Genomic DNA, 26,556 nt, shown 5'->3' on the forward strand with positions numbered 1-26,556 from the left:
TCAAGATTGTTTAAGTATGTACTGTATGTTTCTACAAAATTAAAGTGTAACTGTACTTTAAGTAAACATCACGCATTGGTACATCTTTCTGCAGTTTATCCAAAATGCCAATATGATGGATTACCTTTTCTGAAGCAAAAATCTGCTTCAAAAAGCATGGCTTGGCTTGGTGTTTGCATACACCTTTGGAGTAAAGAAGCTGTTCTTGGCCACCACCAGAGGGTTCCGTTTGGAAATGAGAAACCTGTTCTGCATTGTGCTAACTAAGTAATCCCTCTGCCAGAAGAAACTTTTCAAAACATAGCAGGAAGTGCTCAGAGGAGGTAGTAGGCAGTATTGCTAGAAATAGAATTCTCTTTATAAAAGACTATATATATCATATTGGTAGTTTTGTCACAGACCTCTAGGACAAGTGAATATGTATTATAGTGAAGTATGAACTTTGAATGAATGCAACAGTTGTACTCTAACAATGGCACTCACATAGCATATTTCTGCCCTTATGAGAATGGATAGAGAGGGTCAAGTATTTAGTTTTCCATGCCTGTGTAACTCATGCACATTGTGCTTAACACATTATTATGATAGTCTCAAGATGCCAAACAAATTATGCATATAAAAATGTCACCAATAGCTGAAGCAAATTTGTTGCAAAGAATATTCAAATTTCATTGCAGTACATTCCCTCTAGAATTTCATACTCATCAAGAAATGTTGTATTCTCCATGTCCTTCATCCCTGGTGTAATTCCAGTGTGAACGGACGTTGCATGAAGAAGGCAATCAGTCATTGCCATTCGCATCTGTGCTTAGCTGTCAACTAGTTAATTAGACTCAATCATTTACATATTTAATTTCTTCATTCTGACATTCTGTGCACCAAAGCAGTCTGCAACATGATACATGATTTTATAATTAGGAGTAAATTCTGATATACTAAAATAGCTGACAGGTGTCCTGTAGACACCTATTAAGCATAGAAAGTGAGTTCAGGCATCTGCCAAGTTAAAGTGATTGTAAAGTCTTGTTTTTTTTTTTTTTTAAATAAAAAACATGTTCTACTTACCTCCTCTGTGCAGTTAGTTTTGCACAGAGCAGCCCGGGTCTCTCTTTGCTGCTCCTGGCTCCTCCCTCCTATTGAGTGCTCCCACATCAAGCAGCTTGCTATGGGGGCACCTGAGCCAAGCTGCAGCTCTCTGTGTCCATTCAGACACGGAGCTGCCGTTCAGACCCGCCGCCTCTCTCCTGCTTGGCTCACTGACTTTGATTGACAGCTGTGGGAGCCAATGGCACCACGGCTGTATCTCAGCCAATCTGAGGGGAGAGCTCCAGGATTGCCAAAGGACTCGTGGACATCACTGGACAGAGAGGGGGCACAGGTAAGTATTAGGGGTGCTGGGGAGGCTGCTACACACAGAAGACTTTTTATCTTAGCATTGACAGCATTAAGATAAAAAACCTTCTTGACTTTACAACTCCTTTAACCAGTTTACAACCGCCTACCACAGATGTACTGTGGCAGGCAGCCACTCCCAGGCAAATCACTGTACATGTACAGCGCTCACTCTTGGAAGATTAGGGGGCAAGCGCACGCCACCACCGGTACGATCCCGCCCCGGCTCATCAGCGGGGAAGCCGATGCAGCGGGCAGGCGGCTCCGAATGGAGATGGGGATGGGCTTGTGAAAGTATTACAGGTCTCTATGATCATTTCACAAGCCCATCCCCAATACAGTTAGTAAACACTCCCTTAGTCTCACACTTAACCCTTTGATCACCCCTAGGTTCATCCCTTCCCTGCCAATCTCATTATTACAGTAATAGTGCATATTTTTAGCACTGATTACTGTAGTAATGTCACTGGTCCCCCAAAACTGTAAAAAATGTCAGTAAAGGGTCCGATCTGTTTGCTGCAATGTCACAGTCCCACTAAAAATGGCAGATCACTAGTAAAAAAAAATAAAAAAATAAAAATTACATAAATCTTTCCCCTAGTTTGTAGACGCGATAACTTTTGCGCAAACCAATCAAAATACCCTTATTGCAATTTAATTTTTTTAACAAAAACATGTAGCAGAATAAAAATTGGCCTAAAAGGATGAAAAAATTCGATTTTTTTAAATTTTTTGGGGGAATGTTATATAGAAGAAAGTGAAAAATATTGTTTTTTTTTTTTTCAGAAATGTCACTCTTTTTTGTTTACAGCACAAAAAATAAAGGGTCGCACGACTGTGCAATTGTCTGTTAAATTAATGCAGTGCCAAATCGCAAAAAAATTACTTGGTCATTAAGGGGGCAATTCCTTCCAGTCCAGAAGTGGTTAAAGGGTGACTTACACCGTAAGAGTGGCCACAGGGGAAAAAAAAGTATATTCAGTACACCTCTGCAATATATGTATATTTAACACATTTTATCCCCTCCTGTAATGCCGCAAGTACAAAAAAATACCTGTTGGTGTGCAGAAACCCAGCATGCTTTTAACTTCCAGTTTTACCTAAAACACAGTGTCTCTGCTGTACTAAACTTCCAAGTAGACTTATCAGCTCTACGCAGTTCTTCCCTGCTGAACTACAGAAGACCTCCCGATCTCTCCCCCTTTTCCATCTGCATTACCCCTCCTTGTTTCTTCTGCCTGCACTCCCTCCCCTCCTACACACACTGTCCTCTATCTGTTCCTCTCTTCTGCTATAACACACTCTAAAGTGATTCCCGGAGGGAGAAACAGCAGGTGCTTTATTCTCACACAAGCAGGTAAAAAGGGGAACACATATCAGGCAGATTTTGTGAAGGGGAGTGCATAAAACATGAACAAGGAGTGGTTATGGAGATGAGAAGAGATGGTGGTGTAGTCCAGCAGAGAAGAACTGGGCAGGGCTGGCAACACTGCTTGAGATTTCAGTGCAGCAGAGGTGCTATGTTGTCAATCCAAACAGGAAGTTAAAAGCACACTGGTTACCTGGAAAATCAGGGGTAACACATACTGAAAGGTGCATATATTGCAGAGATCTACTGAATTGTTTTTTTTTTTTTCCCTAGACATATACTTTAAGTTTAAGTGGTTGAAAAGGCAGAAGGTTTTTTTACCCTACTACATTCTATGCAGTTTTCCTCACATCCCCCCTAAATACATACCTAAGCCGATCTCATCCAGCGATGTCCACAAGAGCAGAGGCTCTCTCAGTTCTCTCCCTCCTCATTAGCTATGATACAGCAGTGGGAGCCATTGGCTCTTTGCTGTCATCAAGCACAGCCAGTGACATGGGAGCAGGTCCCTTTGTAGTCCTAGAACAGGAGGGGAGGGGTGGCACAATGGGTCTAATGATCAGTTCTATAAACTCTGATGCATTTTGCATTTGGTTTCTTATCACAAAATGTAAAATACTGGAGACCAATGCTTTTCACAAACAATAGTTAGAAGGTTCATTTGTATTCCAGTAAATACACATTTGAATTAATTCTGGAATTAACATCCTGTGCTTTGATTTTCTGATAGCTAGTACAGGTAGAGACAGAGGTAATAAAAATAAGAATTTTCTCTTTTTAATGAAAAACTTAATTACCACCTATTGTGATTTTTTTTTTTTTTTTTAATTCAATAAATATAAAGAGTCAAATCTGCTACACAGATTTATGTTAATGGTTCCCTTATTAGGAACCTTTCAGCCAGAATCCAAAGACCAATTCATAGCAATGTGCAGATGCGCTGAAGCAAAATGACATTGCACCTGCTGCTGTGTGTCAACATGATATGTTCAACACTGCACAAATGCTGTATGCATTAACAATATATTAGGCACGGGGGAAAAGGTGGATTGGTTATCATGCTACCTTACACATTTTATCAGTCCAGCGCTTTGCACATATGTGCAGAATGAATATATTTACAAGAAGCCTCCCTATGTAGCAGATTCATATTCCAGCGGTACTCTAACCTCCTCTGGATCTCCTGTAGAAGAGGAACTGACTGTGTTAGCATAGCAAGAATATTTCTATTCCCATATTGTAATTTTGAAAAAACTGAAGACTTTATTTATTGCTCTTTGGAATGCAGACATTTCTTCTTTTAGACTCTTTTAAAAAAGAAACATCTCTTCCGTTAACTTTGCGTTATCTTCTTTTATTTGTTCTTGTCTTTTTTTGCTGAAAGTGCCTTAATGTATATGTTTAAATAGAACAATAGTGAATCAAATGTAACCTCCAAAAAAATTAAGCTTTGACATTACAAAATATCTATGAGTGTAAACTATGAGATCAACCCTTAACCTTGACAGACCCACCATATTTGAATATAAGTGCTGATTGAAAAAAGATGTGTATTTGCGATGCTTAAAACAGATTTTAAATAAGGTCAATGTATTTTATAAATTACTTTGGAAGTGTGCAGCAACATTTTTATTCATTTTGCATAACTTTGAATATATTTGTGCTTAGGGCCCTTATCTGCTCTATTTAATTTCCTCCATTTATAAAATACTTCATGAAGCCTCCCCTCTTACTAATGACCTGCACACCTATATGCGAAAATGGTCTCATATCCTCCAGAGGCCTATTCTCCTTCCCTGTTGGGATCAGATTTGGTCCTCCATTTCTAAAACATCCCAATGCGTGGTGCAGAGAGAGACTGCCTTTAAGCTTTTAATGTTTTGGTACAGAATACCTGAAGTTCCACATCACTACGACCCCTCATTTTCGCAATTATGTTGGCGTTGTAGCTCTGCTATAGGTTTTCATTTCCATATTTTCTGGCAGTGTTCATTAAAACAACCCTTTTGGGCTACTCTAATGTCCTTTTTTAAATGTCTAGATCATTCAATTCGATCCACTATCTGTTGGGTCTTCCATTACCAGGCCTTTCACTTATCCACAGTTCTAAAGGTAGAAAAGGTAGCTAGACACTTCCAGATTAAGTGACATTTATCTCATATTGATGGCACCTTTAGGGCCTGTGTCAACAAGCCATTGTTCACTTGGTTTTACATTCATATTTGTTTTGGGTCAGTGACTCAAGTATTACATTATTGGCAGCCCTTGTATTTGTTCAAGATTAATTTACTTAAATTACCAATTGGTGAATTAGAAAGAGATCCAAAACAGCAAAACAACTATATTTAACCAAAAAAAACAACTCTTTGCTACTCCAGAGTGGCAATAAAAAAAAAAGAAGGGGTCAAATTGTGGTGATAAATACATATCTATTCTCTCCTGGGTAAATACTATGAAGAGCATTGTACAATGGACAACAAAACTATAGGAATTGAATTGAATCTCTGTGGTATGTGCATTATGAATCCTAAGATTACTATTTTAACACCTTGATGACTTGCATGAAACCATCAGAATGAAAATGTTGGCAATTTTACCCTTTTACCCTTTGACAAAAAAAGTATCATAGTGTGCTTTAGCATGTTAGTATATATAGTAAATAAGCATGGAACACAAATTCCTGCAACAAGATAATGCTATTTAACCATGTTTTAAAAACGTACCTTTCTACCCAGTTTTTATAACTTGGGATGTCCTTGGCATAAAGAAGCTTGTTTGAAGGTGAATCTTTGCCTAAACGGTGCTCTGAAGTTGAGCATGAGTCCATAAATGTCTGAGCCACCACAGAAAGACAGGCATCCGTAATGCTATTCTTGTGAATGTCAAAGACAAATTGAGGATTTTTGATGACATTTACCCAGAACCTCAACGGTAAGCTAGTAAGAAAAAGAAATGTTTGGTAAATAATTAAAATAAATGTAAAAAAAAAAACAAAAACAAAAGACAACTACATAACTTAATAAACAACTGGAACAGATACTTTATATACAAGTTGTTTTACTTGCAAAGAAGTTTGAAATTCTGATAAAAAAATCTTGTATTTAAAGTGGTTCTAAGGGGAAACAATTTTTACCTTAATGTATTCCTTGCATTAAGATAAAAGTGTTCCAGTATTTGTATCACCCCCTCACCCCTAAATACTTACCCGAGGCCTCACTCAATCCAGCACTGTGCCCATCTGCAGTGGTTCTCTTCTTTCTCCCCTGTCTCACAGGACAGTGAGGCAGCAGCCGGAGCCACACTGTGTGTGTCTATGGACGTACAGAGCAGGGCTCAGAAAGCTGATTCCTGTGGTGGCATATGGAGAAGAGGAGGAGACTAGACCACAAGAAGGGGACCCCAGAATGGGAGGATCAGGCCCACTCTGTGCAAGTCTAAAGCCAGCTGTCAAGTTAATGTCGCAGAGCTGGCCCAGGTTCTGAAAAGATCCCAACCATATGATTGAGGTACACCCAGATGCCAAGACTGGCAGCTGGCTAAGCCTCTCATCAGCAAGTGGCTGAGAGCCGGTGGGGGACAGATGCAGCATCAGGCCGATGCAGCATCCACCTGGGTGAGTATAATTATTTTTCCTACTTCTCATCTAATAAAAAAGAGCTTTTACAAAGGCAGACAGCACAGTCAGGTAAATAATTTACCCTATCTCTGCAATAATTAGGTAATGCACCTTGATTAAAGATGCACTCTAACCAGCTGACTGAAAAATGAAATATAAGCAGCACACTGGCAAAGATCCAGTGTTCTCTCATCTTATCATCCTGTCCACCATTCCTGTCACAGAATTCTGACTATGCTTCTTCCAGTCCATTGTATAGGGGAATATAGCGGGCTAAAACTTATTAAATATTGTATTTGAACATTTTAACCAATTCATACCTGGAATGGATGATGTTTTCATGCCAGTGATATATCTGTATGGACAGCCTTTTAAACATTTAACATTAATCAAACATTAAGACCTGTCTAAAAGTAAGCACCACATGATGCAATATATTATCTTGATTAGACAGAAATGCCTCTTTGCACCTTGCTATTAGTAGGCTGAACTAATTGGCTTCAGAACTAAGGACAATTGCCAGCTCTCTATCCAAAGCTTTTCATTTTAATATTAAAAATTAAAATGGCTGGTAGATAGAGTCATAAAAAACAAAAAGGTATTTGAACACTTTGACAACAGATGGCCACATTTTAACCAAATTTAGAATGTGATGTCAGAGGGGGGCAGGGCCACCTGGTGACATAACAGGGTGCCCCCCTTGCCTATATAAGAAATGGCAAAGCCAACATACGGGGAAAGGCCTCCAAGGATGCAAGAGCATTTTTTATTTCTTCTATTTATCGGGTTGGCGTGTGGCATGATTGACGATAGATTTACGAGGGACACTAGTTTAAAGAATTTGTCAAAAACCTTGTGTCTCGTGTGGTTATTACTTTTTTACACTTTTTTGGTGAATGGGTAGGGGTACCCATAGGGGGGCAGGGCCTAGTTAAAAGGGGCTTCCAGATTCCAATAAGCCCCCTGCCTGCAGACCCTGACAACCACAGCCCAGGGTTGTCGGGAAGAGGCCCTTGTCCTCATCAATATGGAGACAAGGAGCTTTGGGGCAGGGCCCCCCTTTCCCCGAAGCACCCACCCCCCATGTTAAAGGCATTTAGCCTTGTATGGTTCAGGAGGGGGCGCTCGCTCATTCCCCACTTTCCTGACCTGCTAGGCTGAATGCCCAGATAAGGGTCTGGTATGGATTTGGGGGGGGGGACCCATGCTGTATTTTTCTTTTTTTCAATAGCCAGGTAACCGCGAGTCATTTTAAATGGGATTTGACTATTTTTTTTTTTCTTCAGAAATGTAATTTTGCTGTAGCATGTTTTAGACATGCTAAAGATGTGCCACTTTACAGATACATTAAGGGGACCCCCAAGCACTATATTTAAAAGATTTTTTTATTATTATTGTTGCAGTTTAAGCATAATTAGAAAATTAAAATCACTGCTCCTGAATTTTTTTTTTTTTTCATTGATACATGTCTCCCAGGGCAGTACTCAGACCCTCATACCCTTTTTATGGTAAATCACTTGCAAATAAGCCTTCAAAATGGGCACTTAATATTTTTCTGGTTCCGCTCCTATGGACTTCAACGGAGTTTGCCATTTGGGGTTAGAGCAACTCCCCTGTTCGGGAGTTCTGCTTCGAACCAAACAGGGGGGTGTTCGGCCCATCCCTTTTGTTTATCTTCAAATTCATTCTGTAGGTGTACCCACATTTTTCCAAATACAGCTCTGCAGTGCCTTTCAGTGTAACCACACAAATGGCCTTTACTTGCCCCAATTTCCGTATTTTAGTGCATGCCTGGAACTATATTATCAGATTAGACATTCAGTGGAAAAGCATGGCCCTCCTATCATATTGAAATTGATGGACTTATTCCACCAAGCCACCCTAAACAATTGTTATTTCGGCCGGTTTCGGTTTCACCTGGTGATCGCTACTACTCTCCTGGCCCTCTTATGTGCTCAATTAAATGACGGTCAATGCAATAGCTTATTAATGTTATTTATTAAATGATTATGTTAAGCGCCCTCCAATAATGGATAGTGTCTAAAAGTAGAAAACTAAAGTAGAAAGAAATCTGGTATCTTTCTTGAACCTAAAATGCATAATCTACATTTGATCAACTGCCTTTATTCGGTCAGGTCATGCAAAAGTGATATGCACTACACTTATCTACTGAAACAGGAAGTCACCTTATTTAAGGAAGATCAATTAACAGATGATTTGTGATTGGTAAGGGTTACTGCACTTTGCAAGACATGTTTTATGCACTGCCTAATTCAATAATCAACAATGTTATCAAGTAGAAAAAAAAGTATAATTTCTTAGGGTTCAGCTACCTGAGTAATTTTAGCAGAGCTACTTAATTAATGAAAATTGTTTATTACTTATCTCAGTGTGTAATGCAATCAATGTAAAATGAACATTAGCAGAAAACAGCAACTGATTGCACATGGTGGGGCAATACTGCAATCATGGGCGATTAACTGCAGCTTTCTTCCAAGGTCTAGCTCATAATGTTCACCTGCTTGTCAGGTTATGATCACTTTACACCAGATCATGCACATTTTGTTTAATTTATTAACATGGCCAGAAATCTCTTAGACTTAGACTATCAGTTAAATTATTAGTAAACATCTAATATAGGTTATGTCCATCCAATCTAACTTTATATACAAGTTAACCATCAAGCTATGTTTCACAATAACAATCCAGCCCCATATCTATAACAAATATAACTCATTTCAACAATGGTTGCTCTTTACCCTCTACTGTACATAATGCTGGCAGGAGAACATTGGGAATATGGAATTCTTCCTGTCCCTTGTGACAATGAGCTGGATCAGGACACAGCAGTGACACATATACACAGCCTGGGCACCAATAAGTGTCTGACTAATGAAGCATTAGCATATTATTAACATTATCTGCGCTTTTAATCTCAAACTGATTGCAGCCACTCAGACTAAATGAGCAGGAGGTTTATTTAAAGGGGATGAGGGAGGGGAGAGAGGAAATGAAGAAATTATCTCCTTGCAATCAGATTAAATTAACTTTGAGTCACTTCTTATAGACCTTCACATCAATGAGTCTACAATACAGGCTTCAGTAAGCCCTTGATCATAGAGAAAAATACACTGTCATTCTCAATCACTAGCACTATGGTAGTATGTGACACAGCAAGATATAGATCTTGCATAACTGAATAATAACTAACAAATCTCAAGCCTCACCTCATACTGATATAAAAACACTTGTGAAAAAAACATACTTTATTACAGTTGTAACATGGTTAGCATGCTTCCAGAAAACAGTACAAATGAAAATAGCTTTACAAAGTAAACTTTTAATTACACCTGTGCATAGGAAAATAAGTAAACATGTTATAATTTCCAGGCAAATGCACATTGCATTATGTTGATTCTGCAAGAACATATATAACACAACCTGGAGAATTAAAAAAAGTGTCTAGGACACTCTTTAAAATTCCACTACGCATCCAAATGTTGAGGAAAGCAACATGCAAAGCAGATAGTGTGGAAAGAGTCCATACAGACATTCTGTTCTAGTGTGGCTGAGCTCCCTCCCTGCAACTGCAGGTATCACACACAGGCTGGAGAGTTTTGTAGCAGGGTGGGCAGAACCTGATGGGAATTCAGACACAATAGTTGCCCATTAGGTCTGCTCCCCTTGTGACTGACAATGGGCAATGGGCGAATTGACAGCCACAAAGAGAGGACAAACAAAGAGGAATTTGTGTCTCAACTTCTCCATCAGGCTCCGCCCATTGTCAGCATCACTGATTGCAAGGAAGCTATTGGCTTGTCTTAATTGCCTCTTGTTTAGCCTTAATTACCTCTACTTTCACTATCTATGAAATGGAGCAAATTATTTTTGAATTTGATGCATTAATAGTGCCACTTTATAATAGTGGCACTAGTAGGAACAACCTTAATCTCATACATGTCGGTAACGCTATAGAAACTAGCAGCAGGGATATTTTAATCTGGCACAGGACCTTTTGAAAGAGCCATACTGCAACAATACTTCTACTGAATTCCTCCCAAATAAATCTTAGCAATTCCTAAATAATAAGAGTGTGCACTGCAGTATATCTACAGTAAAGTGTCAATATTTTCCACAGCCGTAACACCCTTGTCTGCATACAGGAAAATAATATTACAGTCCAAATATGTAAATTACAACTATTTACATCAACAGTTTATTTATAATGATTGCATTAAGTGTATGTAAATGTCAGAGATTACATTCTAGTCAGTGCAGGATATTTTAAGGAGGATAAGGAAGATAGTTTTATGAGTTCAAGTTCAGAACCTATAACTAATACATTTCTGATTAAAGTGAAAGGCACTGCTGAAACTTTAAATATTAACTCCACTTTTGTTGAGGGAAAAAAAAAAGCAATCCCTTCTTACAAGGATTTTACCAAACGTTGTTGTAAATGCCTGCCTGTTTCTGCTCTCCAAAAAAACAGCTAGCTCTTCAATGTATTTTGGATACCAATTCTGAATTGGAGTGACTTTTCCTTTAATGATCAGCAGATGCACTCACAGGGCTCGAATGAGGAAAGCTGCAGTGCCTGCATACCTTTAGAAGTGATTAACTCTTTAGGAGCAGCTTACCAAAAATTACATTTCTGTTGGACAAGGTGCCTAAAATCTGACTTTTATCTTAGTGCACTGAGCCAATCACACAAGCAGGAAATTACATCTAGCTGTGTACAGAATGCCTCCAGCTTGCCATACGGCATTGGATTTTACAGAAAATTACAGCAGCTGCAGAATGAAAAGGAAAGGCAATTTTTATTAACAATAAATTATGTCTTGTGTCGCATCTGTATATGATATATATATATATATATATATATATATATATATATATATATTTTTATTTTTTTTTTTATTTGCTGTAATTTTTTTTACAGAAGTGGAGTTACCCTTTGAGGGTTTTGTGGGTTGCAACTGCTTCCAGGACCTAAAACAGGATACGGGGGCCCAAGCTGAAACTAGCCATTCTTAAGACATATTATCAGCATACAAATTCCCTGTGCACACTTAGTTTTCTCTTTGTAACCTGTCTCATCGACTGGTTATCCTCCGCTATCATGTTCCCATGCCTACCATGGACATGCACTCTATAATTTAGAGAGGAGCAAACCCTTTTTTGTATTTTGAAGTATAGAAAGATGATCTACTATAGTGTAAAACATATCTTACTTTATAATCTTAGGGTAGGGCAGAGGGTTCTTATTTTTTTGTAAAAATAGCTGTTAGCGTTCTTTAACTAAGTTAATATTCTTTTCTAATGATACAGAAAAAATAACCAGATTATAATATTCTACATATTATGTTTAAATGAAGCATGTTGGTTTAACGCTCAAAGAGAAAAATAATGGCCTTTATAGGCACATAAATAAAAGTTAACAATGTATTGGAGCTTTCATTTGTATATTAGGGTTAGGCTAATGGTTAAGTTTAGATTAAGTGCTAATGATTCATTTTCAGAGTTGTTAACAGTTACATTTAGGTGTTATATATTACTTTTAAGGATAAGTTCAAGTTTTCTGTATGGGTTAGTTGAGTGTCAGGGTTAGCTTAAAGTGTATTTCCACTGTTTCAGCCAAATTTGGGATAACACCTACTTTATATTTGCCACATGTTCTTATTAACATACCGTAACTTAAAAAATGCTGTTTACTTTTTACTTGCTGTTTTCTGAAAAGTCTAAAACCGAAGGCTTTCTCTGCTATGCAGAGGGGGCTGGGAGGGCTAAGGTTTACCATAATTAGCCCTGCCTGTAAATTGCTGGCATATCTCATTATCAACTGAAAACTAGATTTGAACACTGCCTGTCCTAACAAAGTGTTAAAGATCTAGAAGCTGGACTTCCTCATTGAAAACTCAGCTTGTTGCTCTTTGTCAGTGGGGATGGATTGATTTCCCCTCTTTTAAACATCTCTTCTTGTTTTCAAACTGAAAGCTAGGTGTAATGTCCTTAAAATTTAGATTACATTGGACAATAAAACACAGACTTTTTCTGTTGTCAAATGGCCAAAAACTTACCAGTTGCTTTTCCAGGTGTGTCGAACATGGGGATCATGGATATTGTGCTTGTCCGCTTGCTCATCCAGAAAATCAAACATATATTTGATAGCTAACGGAAGAGCACTACCTCGATGTGCTGTGCTAAATATAGTCTCAAACAAGTCATCTACAAATTTCTGTAATGTGCCCTGCATCAAAAAAACAATAACACTGTGAAAAGATTATCAAATATGGATCACAACAGTCAACTATTTCAGATACTGAAAACTAAGCAATTTTAAAATTATATTATATTTTTCTTAGTTATATATTGCAGAGTAAAAACAGTAACAATAAGTGAACAGTAAATGGACAATGTATAGAGAACAATGGATGTACAATGGGCCTTGAGCAATAGAACTTAGAGCGCTGTTTGAAGTGCCACTCCAGGCATCAGAAGGGTTCATCCCAGCCCTAGTAAGAGTGCACTGAAACAAACAAGTGGAGTGTTGCTGTCCAGAAGACCTGGTCAAAATATATGGAAGTAAAATGCGGCTTCAGTGCTGTGGGTGGGGGCTAAACACATCAGAGGGGCATGGCCTTGGAGTAGATGGCTGAAGCCACATCTTACTTTCATATATTTTGGCTGGATCCTCTGGAGTTTGGTGTCACTTTTCTTTGTTTTAGTGCACTGGATGGACAATATATTGCAGAGTCATAGAATCAAAAAATTACCAGTACAAGGACTAGCATTGTGGTAGGAGATCAAAAGCCTTAGATGACAAAAAAAAAAAACAAATATGGGAGGAAATACTAACTGTTTACTGACCAAGACTTGACTTCATGGCAGCACTGCTCATCACTGACTCTTCTGCACATGTCTATATCAACGTTCTACGCATCTAACAAGTTGCTGCATTTGTTGTGGAATGTATTTCTGCTGAGCTTCTGACAACTTTGATAACATTAACATTGTGAATGAATTAGCATGTAAGGTTTGAAATATATTATTTAAATATCTTGGGAAAATATATTGCTGTAGATATTGTCACCATCAGAATGAAGACACTAAAGTGGAGGGAAAAGCACAATGGGCTGCCAACCCGGAACTGACTTTGGCTTACAACACACTCTAACTCTTTTTGGTAGATATCACCTCTTGGCCTCCAGTGTACCAATTGGACAATGAATCAGCAACATCAGCTATTTAAGGAGCAGGGAGGTTACTCAGGTAGCAGATAAGCTGATTCAGGTAGCAATAATGCTACACAGAAAAGTAACAGAGTGGTCTTTTAGCCAAGCATAGGCGTGTAGATCAGAAATACAAATTTTCAGGTAAACAGTAAACATATGCATGCTGAAAATTTTTATTTAGCCATGTAACTATAGTTTCACTTGAAATAAGCAGCAGTGATTTGTGATTTTATAACACATTTTTTTGTATTTCTTTCTTTGTACAAGCCTAAACCATTATTTGATTTACATATATTTAGCAATGTACAGTATGTTATGGAGTGCCAAAAAAATAAAATAAAAACTAAAATAAAGTTATGTGTTAAACAAAAAAATGTAATCAAACCGTTTTATGAAGATGAAAAATAATTTGAGCATAGTGAAGGAATGAATTTAATCAAAGCTGGATTTTGACAACACCTGCTTGTGCTATGCAAGTTTTAGGGAAATGAATATTCTAGTCCTGAAAACACCTGCACTTAGTGAATTCTGTTTGCATAGAGTTTAGCAAGCAGCATGCATAACAGTATTATTTTTAATATGCTACGAAATGTGTCTTAGGATTGCATTTATTAAGACATTCTGTTCTTTAAAATCATACTTAAACCATGGGATATACAGTTCTAGGCAAACGGTTAAAAACATAATTGAAATATATACAGTATATGAAAAGTTTTACCTGTTACAGGATTCTTAAATTCACTCAGCAAAGCTAATGATTCACAAAGTTTTTCCACATTGTATAGCTAGGCAGGTTACACCACTATTTAACATTTATGCTTCCTTTTCTATCTACATTTTTATCTGCTGATCTGCATTTCCTTTTTAGGGGGATTCTATGCTTTATATACATATACATAGAAAGAAAATACATATTGCATAGAAAGAGAAAAAACTCACATTTGTACATTTATGAAGTATGTCCAGGAGATAAGAACAGAATGTGTGTAAAACCAGAATGGCCATGAAGCTTTTTTCCTATCTTTAATACTGACAATTCTTTGTGGGAAAAACAGAGATTAGCAGCTTCAAACTGCCTCCTATGTTTAGGGGAAACAATTGCATGTTCATAGTTTACAGATATCACATTTTTCTAAAGCACTTTTATGACCACCCCACAGACTAAGCTTTCCAAGGAGAATGTTTGAAATTGTATAAATATACCTACAGGCAATCATTTTCTATTCTTCCTTGTAATGTTCCTTTTAAATATTTTTTTATATATTTTTATATTTATATACACACCTAGACATATATAGGTGTGATAGTAGCAGAAATATATGCTTGCGCTAATGAAATCATTTACAGTAATATATTTCTGCTACTATCACACCTATATATGGCTAGGTGTCTATATACATATAAGTATGTGTGTATATATACCACTATACACAAGTTCAGATGTTTTGCCTGCCTCAAAAGAACCCAAAAAAATGCCCAAAAAAACTCTAGCGTCAAAAAAAAATGCCCAGGTGTGTTTTTGCTGGCATTTTTGGGGGGTTTTTGGAGGCAGGCAAAACATCAGAACTTGTGCACAGTACCACTATACACAAGTTCAGATGTTTTTCCTGACTGCAAAGAACCCAAAAAAATGCCTTCTATTAAACCGGCAAGGTGTTACAGCAGCAAAGCCATACTCCTGTGCTGAAAGTTTTCTTATACAAACAATCTTTTTTTTATGGTTCTGGACATGGTACAGAGCTGAAACTTCACATGTACACTTTTTAGACCCCCCAGATCTGAAATCCAAAGTAAAAATCAAAAAATCTCTTTTTTTTTTCTTAATTTTTTCAATAATTGGCTTTTTTATCAAAAATGACAATTTTTAAGAACTTTTTTGTGTGATTTTGTGTCTGGGGGGTCTAAAACGTGTACCTGTGAAGTTTCAGCTCTGTAGCATGTCCAGAACCAGAAAAAAAAGGATTGTTTGTATTAGAAAACTTTCAGCTCAGGGGGTTAGCTTCTCTCCTCGGTTTTCACACCTTGCCGGTTTCAAAGCAGGCATTTTTTTGGGTTCTTTGCAGTCAGGAAAAACATCTGAACTTGTGTATAGTGGTACTGTGCACAAGTTCTGATGTTTTGCCTGCCTCCAAAAACTCCCGAAAAATGGCAGCAAAAACACACCTGGGCATTTTTTTTTGACGCTAGCGGTTTTTTTTGGCATTTTTTGGGGTTCTTTTGAGGCAGGCAAAATATCTGAACTTGTGTATAGTGGTATATATACACACATAATTATATGTATATAGACACCTAGCCATATATAGGTGTGATAGTAGCAGAAATATATTACTGTAAATGATTTCATTAGCGCAAGCATATATTTCTGCTACTATCACACCTATATATGTCTAGGTGTGTATATAAATATATGTATGTGTGTATATACACCACTATACACAAGTTCAGATGCTTTGCCTGCCTCAAAAGAACCCCAAAAAATGCCAAAAAAACGCTAGCGTCAAAAAAAAAAAAAATGCCCAGGTGTGTTTTTGCTGGCATTTTTGGGGGTTTTTGGAGGCAGGCAAAACATCAGAACTTGTGCACAGTACCACTATACACAAGTTCAGATGTTTTTCCTGACTGCAAAGAACCCAAAAAAATGCCTGCTATTAAACCGGCAAGGTGTTACAGCAGGGAAGCCAACCTCCTGTGCTGAAAGTTTTCTAATACAAACGATCTTTTTTTTTCTTGTTCTGGACATGCTACAGAGCTGAAACTTCACATGTACACTTTTTAGACCCCCCAGATATGAAATCCAAAGTAAAAATCAAAAAATCTCTTTTTTTAAAAAAATGTTTTTAATAATTGGCTTTTTTATCAAAAATGACAATTTTTAAGAACTTTTTTTGTGTGATTTTGTGTCTGGGGGGTCTAAAAGGTGTACCTGTGAAGTTTCAGCTCTGTAGCATGTCCAGAACCAGAAAAAAAGATCATATAGGTGTAAAAGGAGGGTCCCACATCCCTGTTCTACTGAAAATTTATCTTTTTTTTTTTCATGGTTCTGGACATGCTACAGAGCTGAAACTTCACATGTACACTTTTTAGACCCCCCCCCCCCCCCCCCGATACTAAATCCAAAGTCAAAATCAAAAAATCTCTCTTTTTTTTGTTTTTTTTCAATAATTGGCTTTTTTATCAAAAATGACAATTTTTAAGAACTTTTTTTGTGTGATTAATAGTTAATGGGGCATGACCCAGAACCCTAGGCACTTTTTAGGGGCATTTATTGGGTTTTAGGGCTTAAAAATTGTGTTTTTTGATTACCGAAGTTCGGGTCCCATTGATTTCAATGGGGTTCTGAAATCCGGGCCGAACTTTCGGGAAGTTCGGATGTTCTGGCCGAACCGAACTTTTCAAAAGTTCGATCATCCCTACTCCACACAGCCATCAAACCATTACAAAAAAATCCCAACATACAAATATACAGTGGAGATGATTTACTAAAACTGGAGAGTGCAAAATTTGTGCCTGGTAGCCAATCAGCTTCCAACATCAGCTTGTCCAATTAAGCTTTGACAAAAAAAAAACAGGAAGCCAATTGGTTTTAGAGCTGCACCTGATTTTTCACTCTCTAGTTTTATTAAATTAATCCCAGTATGTTGGACAACACCCTCAGACTGGTATACAGCAGGGATTTGTGTTTATTTGTTTTGAGTGCAAGATTATAAAGGCAGTCTGGGAGTAAAATATTATACTTTCCTCCCTCATCAATCCAACAATCTCAAGTTCTCCTGGTGACCTTTTTCATTAGAAAGCAAAGAGATCAGCACATTGAATCAAAGCCACTGTTTTTCATTAAAATTCATCACTTTGTTGTAGATCCAGAGGGGTAAAAGGATAGCCACTGATGTGTTTTAGCCATTCTAGTCACCAGTCATGGTGAAGACCTTTTTATTAATACTATCTGTTAAAAATACAGTATTTACCAGCCCTTTGATAGGAGAGTGATCCAATACTTCGATATTTGGCAGTTATGTGCCACAAAGTATGGAGATTGCTAAAGGTAATTTAGTAGACTTAATCTGGTAACCTTAGCCAGGACTGATATTATTTGTGGGTAAGCACCTGCTGGTGGTAGTCCAATAAAGAGTTTTCCCTCACCTTTCCCAGACCAAGACACAAGCTATCGCAATTTGTATGCACAGACACAGTAATGTATAACTAAAGTATTACACACAAATATATATATATATATATGTATATTTCTATATTAGGGGACGCGGCAGGGTTCTGTTCAATAAACTGTTGTTCCTATTACTCTCATTCTGCAGCCTTAGCAGTTTTTGATCATTCCATGCTATCTGTTGCTTTTATTATCCATTTTCTGACTCCTGGCTCTTTTGAGCCCTTGTCCACATCACAATCCATGTCTTCTTTGATGCTTTCTGTTTTCTCTTGGATTTCTTTCATTAATCCTCCCCAGGATTATTTATTTCTTCCTCATCATATGGTCAGTAGTTCCATTGCACTACAAAGGTCTGTGAAGGATTTCACATATCCAGGTCATGGTATAGCTAGTAGTAGTAGTAACAGTAGTAGTAGCTATTATGTTGAAGATGTTTTGCGGCTTTCATGGCTTATTTGAGGCTTCTTCAGTTCTGAAGAATGTCAGGAACATACCCCAGCAATTATATCAATATAGCACAGACACGTTAATCCAGTCACCATGGAATATGTCAAGACAGATATTGATTGTCAAAGAAAAGGATGGGAAAGTTGTGGAACTACCCTGCAATAATTATATAATCCCATTTTTGGTGTCAAGGCATCTGCATAGGTGTTAATTATTTAAATCACCTGACAAAAGGCTGTGTAATTGTTATCAAATTGGTGAGTTAGAGATGGTAAAACTGCATTATATGTGGAAAACAGATGGTGCCAAATGCTCTCAGCTCTTTAAGAATTGTTTTTTGCAGTTTAAACCAGTGGCCCTCACTGTTCAAAACGAGCCCCTCACTGTCCTTGTGTCCTTAAAATAAGATCCTTTTTTCTTAAGATGCAGGAAAACTGTCCTTAAGAGTCGTGACCTGTAGAATTTGCTCTCCTATACTGGGCGTTTATTCTGTTAAAATGTTGTGTTGTCCTTGCTGCCTAGAGCTGTTATTCATCTATATTATTGTTGAGTACTATGATGGTTTTTTTTTTTTTTTTTAATGTCAGTGGATATATTCTGTTATTTCTGGTTCTGTAACTATGCATTTTCTCCTGGAATCTTTATTACTTTTGTTGACTTGTATTTCCACTTTTGATAAATGAATAAAACATATTGAATGCAAAGGATGGTTTGTCTTTCCACTATACAGATTTTTGTACTCCTCACAACACTGAACTTCATATACAGTGCCAAGTCACTTTTCATATTATTGGGTGATGGGTCTTTCAGATGTGCAAGCTTCTGTTTCAGTGTAGTTCTGGGCTTGAAACACACAGGGACAAACATTACATCCCTTTGCCTTTCAAGCCCAGCAATATGCTGTGTCTGAAGTTTGTACATCCAAATAACCCAAAAAACAAACAAACTAACTTAATATATGAAGTGCAGTGTAGTCACCCACTGAAATAGTTTTTTAATTAAGCTTACAACACAGATAAACTTTGAAACCTGAGGAAGTTACATAGATGTAACCCATGGGGGAGAATCTGTGCAGTGACGTCATGACATTGGGAACTGGAAGGGGGCTGAGACTTTATGTGAGTGAGATACAGAGTTCCTCATATTCCTGCTAACGTATGCTGATAGAGTTTAACTTAGGGCACTTATTTTGTGTTTCAATAGTTTTTATGGAAGGGTTTTTAAAGTGCAGTACATAAGACATAACAATATAGTATGGAAAAACAGAGCAATCCAAAGGTAAGACAACGGTGCAATTGACATATAATAAAGGACAATAACCAGTGTAACATATGAAAATTAGAACCATTCTGGGACTGGGAGAAAGAAAAGGGGAAGGAAGACAGTGCCTACTGAGATTGCTTGGTAGTAGCACATTGAGTGGGGAAGGTGACGTGAGTACCAGACCATCCAGGGAGTCCATGCTCTATATGAACGAATATTTGTTGTCCTGGAGGGAGGCAACATTGTTTCATATGTGCAATGGGTATGAGTCAGTTGTAGCACAGACTCTGTGGATGGCGGGGTGGTGGATTTCCATAATCTGGCAATCGATAGCCTTGCTGCCAAAAGGATGTGGATAATTATTGTACGCATAGTCGGAGGGACAGTTTCTATAGTAAGGCCAAGCAAGGCCAGTTCCAGGGACATGGAAATAGTGAGTTGAGCTATTTAAGAAATAATGTTAAAAATGTCCTTACCAAAGTTGTTTAGTCGGGAGCAGCTCCATGGAATACAGCAGAGGGAACCTACTTCTCCACAGTGTCTCCAACATAGCTGTGGGAGTTGTGGATTATATGAGGAGATTCGTTGGGGGTGTCCAGTAGGGGTGGAAGGCGTATGGCTGATATTACCAACTTTAGGGTTGCTATGGGTACGTGCAAGGGAGTGGGGGTTTGCTTCCACTGGAAAGCTAGAAGTTTCCACCAAGCGAGGGTGACTGCTTTGAGTGTAGGTGAAAAGTGATGAGGGATTTTCCCCCTAGGGCCTGTGCTGTATAGCCACTTTTCCAGGTCATGTCCTGGTACTATGGTTTGTTCCAGCTCACACCAGTGGGTGTTGTGAGGTACTGTGAACCAGCCCTGCAGTTGTGCTAGAATTGTATATAGGTAGCAATCCTTGATGTCCAATAAACTGGAGCCTCCAGCCAATCTATGCTTAATGAGAATGCCATGCGCTCTCCTTGCCAGACATAAGAGTTTAGTTGTTTTTGTAAGGAGGAGAGGTAGGAGAATGGAATGTGAATAGGCAGAGCATGAAAGAGGTACAATAACTGTGGAAGTAGTTTCATTTTAAATGCCGCTAATTGGCCCGTCTATGCAAATTCAAATTTAGCCAGGTTATCTAGTTCTCGTGCCAGTTGAGCTCGGAAGGGTATAAAGTTTTCTTTGTATAAACCTTTTGTGGACTTAGAGTAACACCTAGATAGCCTATACTTGTATCATTCCACACATAAGGGTACGTTAGTTGTAACCAGTTGCGTTCACACTAGAACATGGTATGGAAAACGAATGTTCCATGCACTTTTCTCGCACCACATGGGAACGCACTGTCCTTGCAAGATGTGCACAGGTGCCGTTAGCTATTAAACATTTTTTAATTGATAACTATTAAACATTTTTTAATTGAAATATTTTATGCATAATTGTATCATTAGTTATGCTATAAGCTTATATGAATAATTGCCTAGAGTTGGTCTATAACACATATATGAATTTATTTAACCTTTTACAGTGGGACAGCAATACACTATTTTTTTAGTTAATTTTAATTTTAGTAATACATATAACTGATCGCTCCCTCTGATTTAATCCATTGAATTTGTTACTAAAGTGTGCTACCTATCTATCACAGTCATCCTGAAGAAGTGGAGGACACCAGCAAAAAAAGTAATTCTATGAGTACATGTTTTAATATTTGTAATTAATTTGGTGATACTTATGTCATTTGCACTTGAGGTTTTTAAACCAATCATTTAAAAAAAAAAAATTTTTGCTTAAACAAATTGTTGCATTTTTATATACTTTCAGCTCCAAGATATTTGCTCATATATATATTGTTTCAGTGCTAAAGTCCTTTTTCTTACAATTAATAATTTTTTTGTTTGTTTTTTTCTGTTTAATACAAGAAAAAAGCCACGTAAGCATTGCCTATAAATGAACTCCTGTATTGAAAGTGATTGTAAATGATCACCTTGTAAATCAACCCGTTCCATTTAAAATGGAAATGAAAGACAAAACATTTTTGTATAGATATACAAAAAAAAAATAAATATATAAATACAGGTTTCCCCTTTTTTATAAATCATCACATTCCCTCGGTCCTCAGCTGCATAAGAGCTGGGGGAAGAAAAGCAGCAGCACACTAAGCTTCCCAGTGAATGGCTGTGCAGTGGGGGCACGTCAGGACAAGTCTGATCATTGGAGGAGAGTACACTGTGTTCCCAGCATAGCAGGAACTGATGACAGCGTGCTCTCCTGCTTATGCCCCGTACACACATACCGATTGTCGGCCGTAAATATTCGGCCGACGACCGATTGGCCGATTGTAGGCTTGTTAGTATGATGCTTCCGACAGCCGACAGCGCATTTTCGGCCGAACAGAGTCGTGCAAGCATTAAAATTTTTGTTGGCCAACACCAGAACGGCCGATTGTTCGCCAGTCAGTACAGATTTCGGCCGACAGACAGCAGATTAGCAAGACTGGGCATGCTCAGAAAAGAAAAAAGACAAGGAAAGTTAACCATCACATGACATCACATCTGCAGTCGGCTGTTGTTGGCCGACAAAATTTGTGTGCAGTCTTTTGCAGTTTTCAACAGACACGACAGCCCTGGACAAAAGACGGCCGATCGTTCGGCCGACGATCGGTACGTGTGTACGAGGCTTTAGTGTGGTCAATTTTTAAAATGAAAGCAATGGGACTAGCAGGAACACCAGAGATTTCACATAAAGGAAGCAATACAAAGAGAACAGGTTACTTTTTCATACAAGTAAATGGTACAGCAGGCTCATATGAGGAATATGAAGTGTTAGGGTAACAAACACTTTAGGACATACCTTAGTAGCTAGTAATCTTGTTAAATAGATTTCTGACACCATTTTACTTCCCCTGTCCCCTTCTTTCTGGTCTCCATGTTCATGGTTCTTCACTAAGTGCCACACTTTGACTCCACTTTCTAAGTCTGGTGTTATCATGGGTGTGCGAGAACGAAGACTGTCTGGACTTCCAGTATATTTGATCATATTCTCTGTAATAAACAATAACAGATATAACTTTAAATGGGATGCATAATTCACTTTGAAATATTGAGCTTGTCTGAGGCAGTTCAAACAGCAAGGAAGACACACAAAGTTCATTAAAATGCTTAAGCCAGATTACAGTTTGCTGTTTTCAAACCAGTTATAGGTTGTGATTTTTGGCCTGTGGGTTGTAATACTTTACACACTGGTCTCTGTCTTGGTAAATAAGTCACATGTGTAATTGCTGGCATATTGGGGTTGATTGACTAAACCTGGAAAGTGCAAAATTTAGTGCAGCTGTGCATGGTAGCCAATCAGCTTCTAACACCAGCTTGTTCAGTTAAGCTTTGATAAAAAAAAAAAAAGACGGAAGCTGGTTTCTATGCAGAGCTGCACTAGATTTTGCACTCTCCATTTTTAGAAGATCAACCCTCTTGTGTATTTTCCAGCAACCAAAATTCCTAAATTTAGTTGGCTTATTTAGTCTGGTAATGTTATGATCAGTGATGATAACAGAAGGGAATAATAACCAATCATAAATCATCTTTTGCTGGTCTGACTACATTGTACAAGTAATAAACATAGTCAAGAGCTGAGCTGAACTCAAAGTGATTATAAAGTCCTGTTTTTTTTTTAATAACAAACATGTTATACTTACCTGCTCTGTGCAGTTGGTCTTGCACAGAGTGGCTCAGATCCTCCTCTTCTCGGGTCCCTCTTCTGTGCTCCTGGCCCCTCTCTCCTGTTGAGTGCCCCCAGAGCAAGCAGCCTGGCTGTGGGTGCACCTGAGCTGAGTTAGAGCTCCCTGTGTCCATTCAGACATGAAGCCATGCCCTGGCCCTGCCCCCTCCCCCCCGTGATTGGCTGACTGACTTTGACAGCAGCGCCACGCTGCTGTCCTAGCCAATGAAGAGGGGTATCCTGGGCAGCTGAAACACCCCTGCAACATCACTGGATAAAGATGGGCTCAGGTAAGTATTAGGGGGGCTGAGGGGGGCTGCTGCACACAGAAGGTTTTTTTTAACTTAAAGCATAGAATGCCATAAGATAAAAAAAAAAAAAAAAAAAAAAAAAACTTCTGCCTTTACAATCCCTTTAAGCAAAATAGGTGATAACCTGTAATAATAATATACACAATTAAAACAAAGTCTAAAAAAGACAGCTTCACATAAAAATCACAGCGCAGGGTTTGACAGATTGACTTAAGCTTTTAAAAGCATTTGTTAGCAATGTTCATGCAGTATCCTGAAAGAATATTTAAAAAACACACAAACTTAAGGGTGATCCCAAAGTGACTTACACAAGGACACTTATTCCTAACTGATGTGCAATTCCATGATCTCAAAATCTGCAGATCAATAGCAATTCTAAAGCGGAACAATCAATCCCCATCCTATTCCATGAAAATAGGATGAAATTCTCATTTACACATTTGTTTATGAAAGCTAGATTGTAATAGAGTTCTGGCTTCAAGCTATCTATTCTGGTTATGCTCATAAGGAATAAAGCATGATAAAGTGAAATGATTAACTGGAAGGTAAGTAAAGACAGCGTTTATTGGAGCCAGAAGATCAGACGGTATATATTACATCTTTCTTAATCAATCTTGAGGACAAGGAGGCACAGAGATGTATTAGTCCATAGATTAGAATTTGTTGCTTCAGCAGTATAGGCAGAAGTTGAACAATTTAATATGAAGAGGGTGGATATCAATGCTGTCCATCTATCAAAGACTACAGCACTAAATATGTATGTATCAAGAAACATAAAAAATAAATTGTGCACTATGTGAAAGAGCTACTCATAGTGTCATTGATAGGAGATGTATTCAAAGTGAGGAAAATTTGCTTTTAGCAGTCATTAAATGAGGTGTTAGCATGGAAAGATTTTTCCCTCACTTCCTGTTCCAGTTATCAACAGTAATATTTTCCACTTCTCATCACTTTTCCTCTCTGTGATAAATGACACCAGGACAAACAGAGATGGGAAATTTTCAATGGATTCACAGATAGCAATAAAACCCTGAAAGAGGTTCTAATTTATCATTACTCTTTCCAAAACTAAACGGTCAATACTTTCACCATTGCTAAAACTAGTATAAATTCCCCTATAAATATTATTAACCACTTAACCACAGTTTTACTGCGGCAGGTCGGCTCTGTCCCGTGAAACGACGTAACTGTACGTCGATTCACCGGACCACTAGCGGGGGTGCCCATTCACCTCAGGGGAAGCCGATCAGCGGGTACAGCAGCCTCGATTGCCGCCGGGCACCCACAATCGCTCTCCATGGAGACAAAACGGTGGTCTGTCGTTGTAAACATAGCAAACCGCTGTTTTGTCAGTTATGAACACAGGCATCCAGTGTTCCTCTTATTTAGGAACCCACAGTTAAAAAGCACCCCTAGGGACACATTTAACCCTTTGCTTGCCCCTGGTGTTAACCCCTTCCCTGTCAGTGTTATTATTATAGTAACAGTTATTACAGTAACAGTGCATATTACTGTAGTAATGTCACCGTTCCCCTCAAAAGTGTCAAAAATGTCTGTTAACCTCCCTGGCGGTATGATTATGTCAGGAATTACATACCAAAAGCGGTACAATTGATTTCATGGAAATTTGGCGTTATGTATTATAGGCCTACAATTCTTAGTAATTACTGACTTAAACTTGACCAAAACAAGAGTCTAGTAGACATCCCAGATGTGATAAATTTGAAACACAAACGCATGAATTATAATCGAATCAATAATATAATTGTATTATTTAATATATAATATATATAATAAAATTATATTATTGATTAGATTATAATTCATGCATTATATATTATATATATATATATATATGTGTGTGTGTATATATATATATATATATATATATATATATATATACACATACATATATATATATATATATATATATATATATATATATATATATATATATATATATATATATATATATAATATATAACACATTAATTATAATTGAATCAATAATATAATTTTATATATATATATATATATATATATATATATATATATATATATATATAATATAAAATGTGTTATGTGTTTGTGTTTTGTGCAACGTTTTTTTTTTTTTTAATTTTCCTCCCGAGTTCCGCTCCCATGCAGCATTGCTGCTGCAGGGAACGGAACTAGGAAGTTATCACACCGACGGAGGACGGAGGAGCGGCGGGACTCTCGGCTGGCGGTCACAGCAATGAGAGATCATCGCTGGATCGCCAGGAGAAGGTAAGAGAGCACCGCTGCGCTCTCTGCACATCCACCCCAAGCGTGACTCTGGGTTACCGATCCTAACCTAAAAAATCCACCCGGAGTCACGCTCGGGATTACCGCCAGGGGGGTTAAGTGTCCAATCTGTCGCAGTCCTGCTAAAAATTGCTGATCGCTGCCATTACTAGTAAAATAAATAAATAATTAAAAATGACATAAATATTTCCCCTAGTGTTTAGACGTGATAATGTTTGTGCAAACCAATCAATATACACTTAATGGGATTTTTTTTACTAAAAATATGTGGCAGAACACAAATTGTCCTAAAAAGATGAAAAAATTAGATCTTTAGTTTTTTTTTATTGGGAATGTTATATAGCAGAAAGTGAAAAATATTGTTTTTTTTTTTCGGAATTGTCGCCCTTTTTTGTTTATAGCACGAAAAATAAAAATTGCACAGGTGTTTAAAAATCACCAAAAGAAAGCTCTATTTGTGGGAAAAAAAGGACATAAATTTTATTTGGGTACAGCATTGCACGATCACACAATTGTCAGTTAAAGTAGAGCAGTGCCGTATCGCAAAAAATGGCCTGGTCATTAAGGGAGTAAATCCTTCTGGTCCAGAAGTTATTAAAAGTCTTTTAGCATACACAACATCTCTGTATACTTCATGCAAGGGACTTTTCTCTTCCTCTGATTAAAGGATCTTACAAAAGATGGGGTTGATTTAGTAAGGCAAATAGTCTGTTAACTATGTATAAGAATTTTCCTTCAGCCTAGTGAATGAGGTGAAAAATCACTTTTGCAAAGAAT

At 37.7% G+C, this 26,556-nt stretch overlaps 1 protein-coding gene across 3 annotated transcripts in view; it reads right to left on the minus strand.

The window, feature by feature from the left end:
- PLXNA4 (plexin A4) overlaps positions 1–26,556 on the minus strand; it is a 965,210-nt gene that overhangs the window by 12,035 nt on the left and 926,619 nt on the right. For all 3 annotated transcript variants that reach the window (XM_082255302.1, XM_082255301.1, XM_082255300.1), the window contains 3 exons: positions 22,319–22,509; positions 12,455–12,624; positions 5,485–5,697 (listed from right to left, as the gene is read on the minus strand). In XM_082255302.1, the coding sequence (XP_082111428.1) occupies positions 5,485–5,697; positions 12,455–12,624; positions 22,319–22,509 (574 nt within the window). The remainder of the gene's footprint in view (positions 1–5,484; positions 5,698–12,454; positions 12,625–22,318; positions 22,510–26,556) is intronic.

Source organism: Pelophylax lessonae (assembly GCF_965119305.1).
Source record: "Pelophylax lessonae genome assembly, chromosome: 4".
NCBI lineage: Eukaryota > Metazoa > Chordata > Amphibia > Anura > Ranidae > Pelophylax > Pelophylax lessonae.